Source organism: Otolemur garnettii, unplaced genomic scaffold, assembly GCF_000181295.1.
Source record: "Otolemur garnettii isolate 467f Iridium unplaced genomic scaffold, OtoGar3 scaffold00011, whole genome shotgun sequence".
In the NCBI taxonomy this organism is placed as follows: Eukaryota; Metazoa; Chordata; class Mammalia; order Primates; family Galagidae; genus Otolemur; species Otolemur garnettii.
This window is the reverse complement of record NW_003852406.1, coordinates 31,916,781-31,933,396: the sequence shown is the minus strand read 5'-3', so window position 1 is coordinate 31,933,396 and position 16,616 is coordinate 31,916,781. Positions and strand designations below refer to the sequence as shown.

Below are 16,616 nucleotides of genomic sequence, written 5' to 3'. Positions count from 1 at the left end.
CTTTGAAGATGTTCTTTATAGCATACTGAACACATGCCATTTGTACGAGGGTTTCCATAAAATCCGCAGCCAGTGGAACAAAGCATAGGCACTTGGCTGTGATTAGTTTCTTGAGCCATGTTCCTCTGTTGCACACCTGAAATTTATATAGCATTAGCAAAGAACTCAGACACAAAACTTCAATTATACATTATCCAATAAAGGAATAAGCCAGATACATCATCCCCCAAACCACTCTCTGTAACTGTCCCAGGACCTGAAACTAAAGAAAGGGAGAAAAAAATAAAGACCAAAAGGACACATGCTGACCTTTTCTACAACCTACTCTACACAAGCAGGTATATACAGGCTCAGAGAGTATAAAGAACTTCTAAAAAAAAAAAAGCCATCACTAGGAGATTAAGGAAAACTTATACCTAGCTCAGCTGGCTTCTGTCAGTAATAAGAAATACACATTGTAAGTGGTGCTCTATGTTACAACCTTTGATTTCTAAGTATTTAAATTTTTGCTGAAAGTTCAAGAGATAACTTGTACACAGCATATGTATAATGATAAACTGAAAATAGCCTAAATGTCTAACATTAAGACAATGGACTTTTAAAAAGTATTATGCATATTAATGACAAAAGTTACATAGTCAGTATAAATATACTGGTAGTTAAAAACCCAAGGGACCTGGATTAGAATACTTTTGGATGGAGGAACACCATGATAATGAAAAGGCACAGTATGAAATGTATATACAGTATGTTGCCAATTAGGAGAAAAAGGAACATCTATTAATCATCAAAAAGGGTTAGTAAAGAACTTGTCCAAGGACAGAAAAGGTAGCGACCTTTTTTCCTAATTTGTATCTTTTTTGTACTTTTGAACTTCTCTAAAATGAAGGTACTACTTGCGTAACTGGGGGAAAATTTATTTTTTAAGTACTTAAAAATTAAAATTAAAATGAAAAACTAATACGACAGCATTACTCAGCCAGGACAGCAATGCTGGGGACTGAGGAACTATTTGGGAAGTACATTAATAATCAATTACAGCAGATGGAAGAACCTCATGTGTCATTTCTCCCACAAAACAACTGGTTCTTTGACATAAATAACACACCAAAAGCACTAACAGGCTCTCTCTCTTATTAAAAAACAACTTCCTAAATGAAGGTTACTCCAAAATGGGTGTATACATATTATAGACAGGTCTATTTTCAAAGATAAGGAAGAATGAGACTAACCAAAGTGGGGAAATGTTTTCCCAATGAAATTTCCTTGAATTGATAAACACCTAAAGAAGCATTTCACAGTTTATTGTGACCAGGTTTCTTTCTGCCTAAATTATGTGAAGAATGTTGAGGGGTAGGGAGGATTTAATGAAAATCCCACAACCAAGAGCATTAATTCTTGACTGCAACAAAGCAGCAGGCATTTCTTTTGCTTTTAAAGAAAAGTTCTAAAACTGATAAGATTTAGACCTTTAGCCTAGAAATAATTAGTTTGGAATTTTGATAAGGATCTTTCTTATTCCTTTGATAAGGAGTAACTGATAACAAGCAATTTCAGAATCCAGATTCTCCCTCTAGGATAGGCCTACAAATATACCTACAAAAAGAAAACAATGATGGTATTTGAAAAGCTTATGTCAAGTATTTTTTTTTTCCTTGCCTATGTTCATTAAGGATATTGATCTACAGCTTTCTTTTTTAGAAATGCTTGTCTGGTTTTGGTATTCGTGTCTGTCTGGCTCAAGGCTATGCAGCTATTAATAAGTGACAGGGCTGGGATTGGATCCAGGTAGAGTGGTCCTCAAAGTATGGTCCATAAATCTCCATAAAAGTCAAAATTGTTTTCAGGACAATACTAAAAAGTTACCTACCTTCTTCACTGTTATGGACATGAACACTAATAGTGCTGCACAAATGCAGTAGTGGTAAAAAGAGCTGAAGCCTCATCAAGGAGCCAAATTAAGACAGTAAGTACTACCAACTGTACTAGGAGTTGTAGTCTTCACTGCCATGTTTTCATAGTAAAAATCATTAACTTTATTAAATCTTGACCCTAAACATATGTCTACTTAATACCTTGCATGATAAACTGGGAAGCAGGCAGGAAACACACCTGCTGCACACAGAAGTGTGATGGCTATAGAAAGAGCATCTGTGCAGCTCATCACACGTTGTCAGCTGAATCCCCTTTTTAATAGGGCATGTTCTTTTTTATTTGAAAGAATGATTAATAAACTGATTATGCAAACTTGAGTGTATGTATTATGGCAAGCATGTTCTTGGAAATGAATGAAATACATTTGTTACTTCAAACAACTAATGGTATTCATTATCAAAGACAATACTCATGTGTTCGAGTAAAAAAACACTTAATAAGCATCTCAATATTTTGAAAGTTTCTGGTAAGATCAGTGGTGATATTAATGAAATCTAATTAGGAATCAACATTTTAAAGATATTCATGAGACAGTGAGTGAACAATGTATGATGATTCAAAGTAAAAGACAGACCAATGGGTTTTAATATAAGACCAATGCATTTTAATACAATAGGACATAAAGTTTTTACATGGTGTCTCAATTCACATCACAACTATCCTTTAACAAATTACCAATTATCAAGTTTTGGTATATTATCAAAGAATACTCTCTATTATCTGAAAAGGTAATTAAAATATCTTTCTTTTTCCAAGTAGGGATTAGCCCAGATATTCTTTCCAACACTGTAACAGACTGAATACAGAAGCAACTATGAGAGTGTTGCTATTAAGCCAGACCTTAAAAAGATTTGCAAATACACGTTCACAATGTCAACTCTTCTCACTGAATAACGTAGGTGAGGGGGAAATGGTTATTTTTCACAAAATATTTTAAAACTAGTTAGTGCACATATCTAAATTTTTTCTCAGCTTCAATATGCAGTATGATAAATATCACTAGCTACATACATATAACCATCATCAATAAAAGTTCATGGTATTCAAAATTTTAGAGAATATAAAGGTTCTAAAACTAAAAATTTTGAGAACCCACTACTATAAAATACGCATTCTCAACACAGGCAGTAGAACCTCAAGGGAGCAAAAGAGAACAAAAAACTCTTAATGTATAAAACACAGATACACAAAATAAGCAGATATACATTGTATGTGTGGAAATAACAGTAGGGGGAAAAAAAGTCTAAAAAGGCCCCTTGAGGGAAAAAAGGTTGAAGAACTCGAATCTAAACCACCAACTATGGTATCTTACTGCCTACTGGTAACATTACAATGACACTCAGAGGGAACGAAAGGAATCTCCCCACTGATATCAATGTGTCTTTTGGCATACAGCTGGCAATCACAAACAGCCAGAAGAGATAAATAATCCATTTCTGTAAAAATGTAAGTATTCAAGAGATAAAAAGTACAATAATACTTACTTCAGAACAAATTTCAAAACCATGTAACACTAGCAATTTTCCCAAGCCAAACAAGCTGCCTGCACAGTAGCAAATTAACAATTTCCATAGCTCAACAGACACAAAGGATCTCATGGTATACTTTTAAAAAAAGAAAAACAACCTTATTTATTCATCTGTAGGCCATAAAATGTACCTTTACGTGAAGTTTCAGGAAGACCAAAGACCATGAAAAAGTAAAATAACTTATTTTTATCTGCATGTCAATGGCACCTATTAAGAAAATGAACCCTGGCTCCCCTTGCTACTGTCCTTTTGAGCAGGTAAACAACTTGTAAGGCACATCAGTCTGGCATTCAAATGATCAGGGGAAAAAAGAAGAAAAGAAGTGATAAACCAGAACAATTCCTTAACTGCTTCCTTGAGGGATTATAAAGTCACAAATCCTAGGAGACAAAAGAGTAAGGTTACTCTACCAGACATAAATTATCAGCATGAAATAATCAAGTCAATGAATTGGAGAGGATTCATAAAATGTGAATTCTGACTTCATAACATTCATAAGAAAATCACAACCTGTTCCTCCCTCAAGCAGCCTAGATAAACTTAACAGTTATTCAGAGTTTACTATGGGCCAGAAACTGTTCTTATTATTTTACTTACATCGCAATCAATCTTCCCCCAAACCCTTTGATTTAAAAAGGAGACTCAAGAAGACAGCAACTTGCCCAAGGTCTTACAAGTAAGCAGTTCAGTGTCTTATGATAAATCTAAAAAACAACAACACGACTGTCAAAGTCCATTATATCCCTATGAATCTAAAACTTTGTGAACATTCATGAATTCTTATTTCTTCCTTTTAAGAATTTTAAATTTTATTCATTTATTCAATCTTAACATAGTATGCAGCTTTAATTAGCTATAACCATGCTCCTAGAAAAACTTTCATTTATATGTTTTTACCTAAGAAGTTATCAGCACAAAAAATTCAGGATTAAATTTTTTTTTTCCCAGTTTTTTTGTGGGGGCCAGGGCTGGGTTTGAACTCCTTGAGCCACAGGCGCCACCCACAGGATTAAATATTTTATGTCTGCAAAGAAAATTCATTACCAACTATTAAAATTCTGATAAAAGAACTACAATGAATAAATGTAACATACACTCAATTATAATAGCAAATACAAATCAATTAAAATTACTGTCATTTGCTTTTACTCCCTAGAGTTAAGTCACCAACACTTTTCATTTTGAAATGTCTCATACTCTTTTATTTGCCATTCCAGCTGTGGTTCTTATCACTTCACACCTGGGTTAATTTAACAGTTTTTCTTTCTGTTTTATTGTCTCTCCTTTCAATCCACTTATTTAAGTTCTCCTAAAACACCCAGTTCTCATTATAGTATCCTTTCCACTTTAGTTATTGTAGAGTAATTGCATCAGAGAGGAGTACTCAACCGAGCATTCATGCTTTATATATATATACTTTACCCAAACAGCATTTCCCTGGAAATCAGGCTGTGTGCAAACAGCATAAGCTTAGAGTCAGGTTGGCAGCATCTAAATCCCAGCTTTGCCACCATTCTGTTATCTGTAAGAGTTTGGACATGTCACCAAACTTCCCCAGTGTCATTCTCTAACTGGGAACTTATTAGATCTACATAACCAGATTAAATAAGGCACATAAAAAGCATCTAAATAATGCCTAGAACATAAAGGAAGTTCAGTAACCTTTTTACTCTCTTTCTAAAAATAGAGGGTGTTTTGTTTCCATCTGTTGAAACAAATAGTGTTCACAAGCTTCTAGCTCACGTTGTTCCTTCCTTAGTCCATTTTGCACTCTGTTTATAACAATTTTATCTATTTCAGGAAATCAGCTTAAATTCTACTTCTTCTGGGCCCATTCCTTGCTCTGTATTTATTCCTAAAGCTGCCTACATGTAATACCGCCCTGTTGAGGCACTTAATCTTACCATTACTCAAGTGCCTCAGTGGTTTACAACCTCGTTCCCAGCTACACTGTTAAGTTTTTTCTTCAAACACGCTTTATGCTTAATATGAATCCCACAAAATGTTTTGTTGAATAAGCATATTGTACTATTGTTGAAAGTATTCATATCAGGCAAAAAATGATTATTATGTTGAAAAGGGGAGAAAATAAACTGACAAATATTTCAATACAAGCACAGTGGCTGTGTGCCTGTAATCCCAGCTAATTGGGAGGATGAGGCAGAAGAATCACTTGAGTGATCACTTGAGTCCAAAAATACAGTAAGACTTTATTTATTTATTTTTTTGGTGCAGTTTTTGGCCAGGGCTGGGTTTGAACCCACCACCTCCGGTATATGGGGTCAGCACCCTACTCCTTTGAGCCACAGGCACCGCCCAAGACTGTATCTCTTTTAAAAAAATTTTTAAGTTTCATACTTCAGTATTTATAATTTATATATTGAAACTGTTATTCAGCAAGAATGACCAATAGCCTAAGGCAGTTATAAAACACACAATTTTTTCATTTCATTGTTTTTCTCTCTCCTCCTGACAGAAACAGGGAAGACATATGATTAATAATGATGAGTTAGTCCAGAAGCCGTGAACTGCAAACCTGAGTTCAATATGATTCACAGCCACGTCTGGGCAGCACCTATAAATTTTTTTAAAATTTAGTGGTTAGTAGCTCGGCGCCCCGTAGCTCAGCAGTTAGGGCACTGGCCACATGCACCAGGGCTGGCAGGTTCGAACCCTACCGGGCCAGCCAAACAACATTGACAACTACAACAAAAAAATAGCCAGGTGTTGTAGCAGGTGCCTATAGTCCCAGCTACTTGGGAGGCCGAGGTAAAATAATCGCTTAATCCCAAGAGTTGTAGGTTTTTGTGAGCTGTGATGCCACGGCACTCTACCGAGGGTGGCATAGTAAAATTCTGTCTCAAAAAAAAAAAAAAAAATTTAGTTGTTAGCATTTAAAAATTGAGAAGTAACATATAAAAATTCCAGATTTCTAGCTTTTATTGAAAAATAGGAAGACCTGACGACAGTGGACTCATGTTTTCAAAATTAATAACTCAGTAGCAATTTAAGACCATCTTCACTTTTAGCTACATGACTAATATTAGGTTTTTAACCTTTAACGTCTATGACTTTTTCAATTTGGGATCTCCACTATTACTTTCAAGAGAAGGAAAAAAAAACATAACATGGTGAGTTAAATAACTCATGTTAAGCTTTGAATTCCTACTGCAGCAGAAAGTGGCAAGACAAGCCACTGCCTTTTTTAAATCACTGGAAAACTAACTGCTCGGAATTTGCCAATTCTCTACAATTGTATCAAATGAGCGATCCCAGAAGAGACCAATGTAAAATTTATGGCATATCCCACTATAATTTTTGTTGATTTTTGTCATAATTGACCCAAACAGGGGTCTGGCATAGGTGCTTGAGATTCCTAGTGGCACACAGTGATTTCCCAGAGTTCTGAGCATTCGGATCTCTGGCTATCATATGGGGAGGAGGTAAATGTAAGAAAATATTTACAAAGTTTTCTGTAAATGAGCAGACCGTAATCATCTTTACAGAGATGACTAAAAATCCAGCAAAGTTCAAAAAGCGAACAGATAAGTAAATATGACTTGATAGAAAACATGTGGGAAGCAGCTACTCACTCTGATATAAGAATAGGACTTTGGATTAGGGTTCCTATTGTACTGAGGGTGCTTTGCAGCTCACTCTCTGTATAGCGTCCCCAGTTCCCTATGTCAGGTGGTCTTCCCTGCTGCTGACTGGGCTGAAAGACAAAAATGTGCGAGTCTGGCTAACACGAGGATACATCTTGGGGATACTACATGTTCTTTCCTAACAGATAATTCATTCAACATTTCAACATACCAGGCAGGCTACATAAATACAAAGAACCCAAAGTTAGTTCAAGTAAATACAAACCTCATTTTTCCAGTTATTGCTACAAGTAAAGTTTCCAGTGACTGATAAGATAAATCTCACCAAAAGAGGCCACTGTATTGTCTGCATGTGAAGACAGATTTCAGAATAACTCTGAATGGCATTCCTATCTTAGGTGGCTCTCATTTACTGCATTCTGCACAACAATCCTTACATCAGGAGTTGGCAAAGTTTTCTGTAAATGACCAGACGGTAATATTTTAGAGTTTGCAGGCCATATATTCTGTATACTCAGAACTCTACGGCTGCCAGGTGAAAGCAGCCCTAGACAACATACAAAGGAGCATGGCTATCTTTCCAGAGAACTACCTATACCAGCAGTGTCTAAAACTTGAATTTCACAGAATTTACATGTCACTACATGTTACTCTGCTAATTTTTCCCCTCAAACACTTAACACTATACAAAAGAATATACAAAAGTCTTAGCTCATGGGTTTTACAAAAATAGGTGATGAGCCAAAAGCTTGCCAGCCTTATAAGCAATTAACTTTAGTGTCATCATCTCTACAGATGATGTAGGGAGGCCAGAAAGACACAGGACTGAAGCACAAGTACAACTGACTGGAGGATTTTCTAATCCAAAACTGAATGTAAATTTAAAGTATCATTTATTCTTTTTAAGGCTAATGTGTGCCTTGGTTCAGTACTGTTGATCCTCGATACCCACAGGCAGTCTGCAGATTCAACCAATCTCAGATGGAAAGTATAATATTCCCAGGACATGAAACCTGTGGATACAGAGGACTGACTTTTCTTATCTGAAGGTTCTACAAGTGCAAGACTTGAGCATCCAGATTTTGGTATCCACAAGGGAGAAGGGGTGTCCTGAAACCAATCTCCCACAGATACAGAAGGACAACTGTGTATGGTCATCACCCAACAAGGAGAAAGTACTGGGAAAGGCAGTATCTCACCCAAATCTCTATCTCCAGACATGATTTACATGGAGATATATAAACTATGATGTACAGTTATGCTCTCAGTACAAAGCCACCTCAATTTAGCATACCAAGGCTAAACTCATCTGTCTTAATAATTACGAACCACAATGGTATAGAACAGCATGGGGGGTTCTCACAAACAGTCTGAGAAACCAAATGTGTGTACACTGTATAATTCCATATAAAATTTCAAGAACAGGAAAACTACTAATCTGGGGTGTTAGAAGTCAGTGTAGTTGTAATTATTATATTTTTCCCTCCCTTCTTTTCCTTCCTTCCTTCCTTTTGTTTTTCTCTCTTCTTTTTGGTTGGTTCTGCTATTTGGGCCAGGTGGGAATTCCAGGTAAATCTGTCATTCCTTTTTACCAATAAAGCCGGATTTACATAAAAAAAAAAACAATAATTATGAAATTATTCACTGATTGAACCTGAAGTATATCTGTATTAGTGAAAGTCAATTTTTGTATGCCTTCCTTGCCCTTTTAGGTAACAGAGAACTTCCTTCTTGCTGGAAGACCATTTCATTTGTTTTGGGTATCTCCCTTCCCAGGGCCAGATCTGTCTCAGGGATAAACACAGGAGCTGTGACTCTTCCTGAGCCAGATAATCCTCCCTAGGTTTTACTGATTCTACTTACTGGGAAAAAGGCAGACTTTTCTTTGGGATTGCCAGTTGTGAGGACAGTCTAACGTAAGCCTGGTGATGCTGGTGGTCATCTTTGCCAAAATACAGAGACCACCTAAAAAAGCAAAAGTTGGGGAAGAGGGGAGCCGAAGTCAAAGGTGCTGGAGTCCTGCATCCACCTTGCTGAAGTCAACTTAACTCCTTAAGATTCCTCAGTTATATGAGACAAAATTCTTGTTTAATGTTAGTTTGATTTGGGTTGCTGCCACTTGTGATTCGAAGTCCTTGGGAATATTCGAACCACTAAATGTTGCTTTGCTAAAACTCTCAAGCCTAAGAGAATAATCAGTATAAATCATAATGAAAGATGCTCCATTAGTTCAGTTAAAAGATGTCCTACAAAAGTAGAGACCAACAACTCCCACTCTTATTTTTCTTTTTAATGTATAAAAAGTATACAAGTCCTAATGTAAGGTTTAAATTTTCACAAACTGGCTCGGTGCCTGTGGCTCAAGTGGTTAAGGGGCCAGCCACACACATCTAAGGTGACAGGTTCGAATCCAGCTCGGGCCGGCCAAACAACAATGACGGCTGCAACCAGAAAAAATAGCCAGGCGTTGTGGCGGGTGCCTGTGGTCCCAGGTACTTGGGAGGCAGAGGCAGGAGACTCGCTTGAGCCCAGGAGTTGGAGGTTGCTGTGAGCTGTGATGCCACAGCACTCTACCCAGGGGGACAGCTTGAGGCTCTGTCTCAAAAAAAAATAAAATAAAAAGAAAAACAAATAAATTTTCACAAATTAAGCACCCAGATCAAAATATAGAACAGGCTGTAAAAGCTTCCTCATGGCTTTTAATACCCACTTTTGCACAAGAATTACAAGTACACTGACTTCTAATACTCTAGAATAGTAGTTTTCCCGTTCTTGAACTTTTTTTTTTTTTTTGAGACAAGAGCCTCAAGCTGTTCCCCTGGGTAGAGTGCCATGGCTTCACTGCTCACAGCAACCTCCAACTCCTGGGCTCAAGCGAGTCTCCTGCCTCCGCCTCCCAAGTACCTGGGACCACAGGCACCCGCCACAACGCCAGGCTATTTTTTGGTTGGAGCCATCATTGTTGTTTGGCAGGTCCGGGCTGGATTCGAACCTGCCACCTTAGGTGTATGTGGCTGGAGGCTTAGCCACTTGAGCCACAGGCGCCGAGCCCCATTCTTGAACTTTTATATGGAATTATACAGTATATACAAATTTTGTGTCTATCTTTTCTCAAACTTTTTTTTTTAATTTCTTATAGCATAACTATGTACATTAATGCAATCATGGGGTACAGCGTGCAGTTTTCATATACATTTTGAAATACTTCTCAAACTATTTGTGAGAACCCACCATGCTGTTCTACACCATTGTAGTTCATTGCTATTGCTATGTAGTGTATGCTACTGTAATAAACCACTATCCCTTCTAGCACTGATGGAGATTTGGGAATTTTACAGTCTAGGACTACTACAAATACTGTAATTACAAATATTATTTTATGTGTCTCCTGGCTGACATATATACCTAGGTATGGAATGCTAGGTTCTAGGGTATATTTATCTTTAGCAGACACTGCCCAGCACCTTCCTAATATAGTTATAAAAATGTACACTCTCTGGGCAATGTATGAGCATTGTGTTTATTCCTTATCTCAACAATACTCAGTATTACTATCTGTTCTACCTGTGGTCCTAAAGATACGACTATACTCTAATCCAGGCGTCCTCAAACTATGGCCCACGGGCCACATGCAGCCTGCCTAGGACATTTATCCGGCCCCTGGGTGTTTTTGCAGCCGCTGCCTGTCCTGCTTAGCAGCCAACTCATCCTGGGGCCCACAGCCCAGCCTCCAACGGTCTGAGGGACAGTGAACTGGCCCCCTATTTAAAAAGTTCGAGGACCCCTGCTCTAATCTTTGGGACCTATAATATTACTTCATATGGCAGAAGATGTGATTAAGGATCTTGAGAAAAGGATTTTATACTGATTATCTTTTTGTATATTTTATGATTTTAAAAATATTTAATGGTTATACAGATAGGCCCTAGATACTATCCCATGTATCTTTATAAAAAAGAGGCAAAGAGATTTTGAGATAAACATACAACACTGCCTTGATTTCAGATTTCTGGACTTCAGAATCATAAGAGAATAAATTCATTTGTAAGCTGCCCAGTTTATTATTAGTTTGCTATGGCAGCCCTAAGAAAGTAACAACATCTGTCTTTCTATTTTAATATTCTTGTGGGCGTGTACCTCTTACTACAGTCTCTTTTCACTGTCATTCAGACCAATGTAAGCAAGCACACCTGCATATGCTGCGGCCATCTGGGTGTCTACTCTGATTAAGTGCCTGTTTAAATTTTCTGTGCATTTCTTGTGTTGGATTGTTTGCCTTTGCTTATTATTTCTTCCACTTTGCAACTGGTCTTTTCCATTTTTAATGGTGTCTTAAAACAAAATTCATCTTAATCTAAATTTTGTTAATAATTTTCCTTTATACTTAGTGCTTTTTGTATGTTATTTAATAAATCTTTTCTGCTCTAAAGTCACAGGGGTATTCTATACTTTATTTTTAAACTTTATTATTTTACCTTTCACATTAGGATCTGTAATCAATCTGAAGCTGATTTTTGGTATGGAATTAGGTAGAGATTAAGATTCCTGTTTTTCTGCCAATATATCTCTAATTAACCCAAAATCATGTACTAAAAAGATCCTCCTTGTCCTCACCTTGCAGTCTCATCCTTGACCATGCAAGTATGGGTCTCAATTCTGTTCCAATGGTCTGTCTATCCTGTTGTAAATTACTATAGTTTCTGATACCTCACATCAGCTTTGGTTTAGTATCCAGCACGTGTTTTATTCTTCCCCATGATTTTTTTTTTTTTTTGGCTATTCTTGGCTTTTTACATTTCCATGTATGTTTCAGATCGAGTTTGTCAATTTCTGTTTTTAATAAATAGGATTTTGACTAGAATTGTGCCAAATCTCCCCATGTGCATACACTGTAGATTCCCCTCAATTTATTTAAGTCTTCTTTAGTTCCCCACTGATGTTTTGTATAGTGTTAGGTGAAGAGGTCTTCTCTCTCTTTTTAGATATTCTTAGGTATTTGTTTATAATCTACTATAAATGGTATCTTATTTTAAAATCTCATTTTCTTTTTTTTTTTTTTTTTTTTTTGTTTTTTGAGGCAGAGCCTCAAGCTGTCCCCCTGGGTAGAGTGCCGTGGCATTACAGCTCACAGCAACCTCCAACTCCTGGGCTCAAGCGAGTCTCCTGCCTCCACCTCCCAAGTAGCTGGGACTACAGGCGCCCGCCACAACACCCGGCTATTTTTTGGTTGCAGCTGTCATTGTTGGCGGGTCCGGGCTGGGGATTTGAACCCGCCACCTTAGGTGTACATGGCTGGCGCCTTAGCCGGCTGAGCTACAGGCGCCGAGCCTAAAATCTCATTTTCTATTTGCTTGCTAACTTTCAAGGAGGCCCCCATGTTCCCGCAGCCTCCTGGTAATCACACTTTGTACAGCCCCCCCCACCCCCATTGCATCGATGTTGGTCTGGGAGATGAGAAATGCCACAGAAGAGATGGTGTACCACTTCCAGGCCTGTTATAAGAGATGATGTGGCTTCTGCTTTGCTTTCTCTCTTGGTAAATGACTCTGTGAAAGCTGGCTGCGATGTTAGAAAGAAAAGCCCTTATGATGAATAGCTAAGGTCTCGCCCAACCGATGTATGAGTAAACTTGAAAGGGGATCTTCCAGCCCTGGTCAAATCCCTGAATGACTGTGGCCTTGGCTGACATCTGGACTGCAACCTCATGAAAGACCCCAAGCCGAAACAATATAGCTAAGCCCACTCCTATATTGCCAACAGAAATTGTGTGAGACAGTAAGCGTTGATTGTTTTAGTCACTAAATTTTGGGGTAACTTCTTATGCAACAATTGATAACTAAACAGTTACAGCTAAGCAAGTCTCGCTGCTTCTGTTTTTGCCCTCCTATAGTCTATTTTCAACATAGCAGCCAGTGAACATGTTAAAATTTAAACCAACCACATTACTTCTGCTTAATCAAAATCCTCTAATGGTTTCCCAATTCACAAAGAGCAAAAGCCAAGCTTCTTGCCATGACTTAAAGGCTCTCCATGGTCTGATGCCCCCGTTACCTGACCTCCTCTTCTCCTCCTACCCATCCCACATGCTGCCAGGCGTGTCAGGTGCACTGCTGGATTGATGCCTTGTACTTGCTTTCTTCTCCTCTCTAGAATTCCTACAACTACGCTCCCTCACCTTCTTCAGGGAAGTTTTCTTTTACCACCCTATTTAAAACTGCCCCAGCATCCATTATAACCCTTTTCAGTTTTATATTTTTCCAATGCCCTTACCTTAATTTACTACTAAATTGTACTAATTTTGTCTGTCCTCTTTTTACTCAAATGTCCCTTCCATAATGGCAGAAATCCTGTCCATTTTGTTCACTGATGCTTGAAATAAGGCTTGGCAAATGATAGGTGTTCAATATTTTTTGAATGCATGAATGGAAATGCCCTGCCATCTTCCATCACACCCACATGAGTAGTCAAGTGTTTATCTAAGGCAAGAAACCAGAAAAGCTTCTTTTCTTTTCTTTTTTTTTTGTAGAGACAGAGTTTCACTTTATTACCCTCGGTAGAGTGCTGTGACATCTCACAGCTCACAGCAACCTCCAACTCCCTGGGCTTAGGCGATTGCCTTGCCTCAGTCTCCCAAGTAGCTGGGACTACAGGCGCCCACCACAACGCCCGGCTAATTTTTTTGTTGCAGTTCAGCTGGGGCCAGGTTTGAACCTGCCACCCTCAGTATATGGGGCTGGCGCCCTGCCCACTGAGCCACAGGTGCCACCCAGAAAAGCTTCTTTTCAAGAAACTGAATTTGCTGTTTATGAAGAGATCTAGGTCTGGCAGCAGGGCCCACTTCATGAGGCTATACAGTAAAGCAAAGACACCTGGCCTCAGGTTCTAAGCCTTTCGGTATGTTTTTCAATTCAGCCTACTCAGAAGTAGATTCATTTGGCAACCTGCCTAATTTAGCATAGCAAATAAGTAATCTTATGAGTAAAATTAAGTTGTAGTCAATTCCGCATTCTCAAACTGGCCTGTGTTCTACACCACATACCTTGAAGAATAGGACGTAATTTTACAACACAGGCCACTCAATATCCTTTTCCTTGCAAAAAGAGTGGAAACCCACTTGAATTTTCCCACTGGCTTACACATTTGTGAACATTTACTTTCCTCCCCAAAATGACTACCACAGATTTATACATGGATGATTCATGTATACAGCCTTTTTAAAAAAAAAATCTACACTTTGACCTTAAAGACTGTGATTCTACCATGCAGAAGTGCTTCACCTCCTCACCTTTTAAGGAATCTCTTCTCCTTACCTTAACACAAATCTCCAACTTAGTATCTAATATTTCTAAATGAATGTCTTCCCCTAATTTCTTCAGTTTAATATGGTCATTCTCTAAATCTTTTCTGCTCCTTCGGAACTTTGTACTAACTCTTTTTAGACAAATAACTAGTTTTACTATCTACTGAAATATATGTAAGTATTTATATGCCAAGCACTATTCTAAGCCCTTAAATACCAACTCCTTTAATTCTCATAACAATCCTATGAAATAAGTAGTATCACCATCCTTATTTCACAGAGGCATGAAAGGTTAAGATTAAAGGTCACATAGGTAGGGAGTGATAGAGCTAGGATTCAACTCCAAGTCTGGCTGAAATCTACACTTTAAATCAGCAGTTCCCACAGTACATCTGTGGTCTCCAGGGGATTCCTGAGAGCCTTTCAGAGGTCTATTTTCACAGTAACAAGAACTTGTTATTTGCCTCTTCCACTGTGTTGACATTTGCACTGGCAGCGCATGTACAAAAGCACTGGAGGGTAAAGAACCTGGAGCCTTAGCACCGTATCCAGGCAGTAACACCAAACTGTACTAGTAATCACTATATTCTTCATCACCACACTCTCACAAAGTTTTAAAACCAGTTTCACATATGAATGTTCTTGACAGAATATAAAATTATTAATTTTATTAAATTTTGAGGCTGATTATAGTTCACCGTATTCTTCCTCTTTGACCTATCTGGGATACTGCACCCCAAAGTAAACCCTTCCTTATTCTGGTTTCTCATTCACGTACCACAAATCCAAGTCTATCCTTGAACAGGTTCTGGGCACATACCTCCTAATCAGTCTCTCTTTTCAGAGAAAAAGGCTACTAAAGGAAACAGATAACTATACAGATTCAGAGGAAAACAAACTGCCACTTACTTATAACAATCAACATTTCCTTTTATACAAACTGAACTATGAATAATGAGCAAATAAGTTTGTAAGCAGAGGGAGCCCATAACACAAGACAAAGACCAAATGAAACACACAGCAAAGTTAAGAGTTGTATTCCCAGCACTTCCAATTAGGGTTGGCAAACTTTTTCTCTAAAGTACCACATAGTAAATATTTTAGATTTTGCAAACCAGTCTCTATAATAACTCTGAAAAAGAAGGCACAGATATGTAAATGAATGAGTAGAACTGTATTCCAACAAAACTTGATTTATAAGCGGTAACTGATTTAGTAAAGGATTTGGTCAGTGGGCCACAGTGTGTCAATTTCTACTCTAGATTAATGATAGGCACAAAGGAGGTGCTCAAATATATGTTGGACAGGCTCGGCGTCTATAGCTCAACCGGCTAAGGCGCCAGCCACGTACACCTAAGGTGGCAGGTTCGAATCCCCAGCCCAGACCCGCCAAACAACAATGATGGCTGCAACCAAAAAATGGCCAGGCGTTGTGGCGGGTGCCTGTGGTCCCAGCTACTTGGGAGGCGGAGGCAGGAGACTCGCTTGAGCCCAGGAGTTGGAGGTTGCTGTGAGCTGTAATGCCACGGCACTCTACCCAGGGGGACAGCTTGAGGCTCTGTCTCAAAAAAAAAAAAAACAAATATATGTTGGACAAATAAATGAATGACTTCACAACATTTTGATTAAAAGTATTATCAGGAAAGACATAGTACAACTGCATGACTATAAGGAGTTTTACTTTCTTTTGTCATAGTTCTTAGATCAAGGATGTCTCAATATACTTGTCTGTGGTGCTTATCACTCTGCTAAGTACTATAAAATAAGATTCTGGTCTCAAGGATAAATGTTGGTGCAAGGACAGAAATATTAATGTCTAATTTTCACATATTTGCATCACAAGCATCACATCTAACTCAAAAATTACAACTCTGTCAGCCACAAACACACAAAATACTAAGAAGGTTCAAAACCACGAAGTTTTAGACCAGGAGTCCTCAAACTACAGCCTGCGGACCACATGCGGCCTGCCTGACATTTACCTGGCCCGCTGGGTGTTTTTGCTGCTGCTGACTCGTCCCGGGGCCCGCAGTCCAGCCCTCCAATGGTCTGAGGGACAGTGAACTGGCCCCCTGTTTAAAAAGTTTGAGGACCCCTGTTTTAGACTATCTCACTTACTTCAAAGATGTATTAAAAAAAGATGCTAAAAATAATTGCAAGATATTACAGTAACTGGTTTTCTTTCAGTTAAAATGTAATACCTTGGGGGGAGAGGATGGATAACAAATGTATCATGAAAAGAAGCAT

The 16,616-nt window shown here is 38.2% G+C and overlaps 1 protein-coding gene across 1 annotated transcript in view; it reads right to left on the bottom strand.

Annotated features, from left to right (window-relative positions):
• The window catches only part of ZFAND6 (zinc finger AN1-type containing 6), an 83,996-nt gene that overhangs the window by 17,898 nt on the left and 49,482 nt on the right, over positions 1-16,616 (bottom strand). The window contains exon 3 of the mRNA XM_023510090.1: positions 11-136. Coding sequence (XP_023365858.1) covers positions 11-119 — 109 coding nt within the window. The 5' untranslated portion in view covers positions 120-136. The remainder of the gene's footprint in view (positions 1-10; positions 137-16,616) is intronic.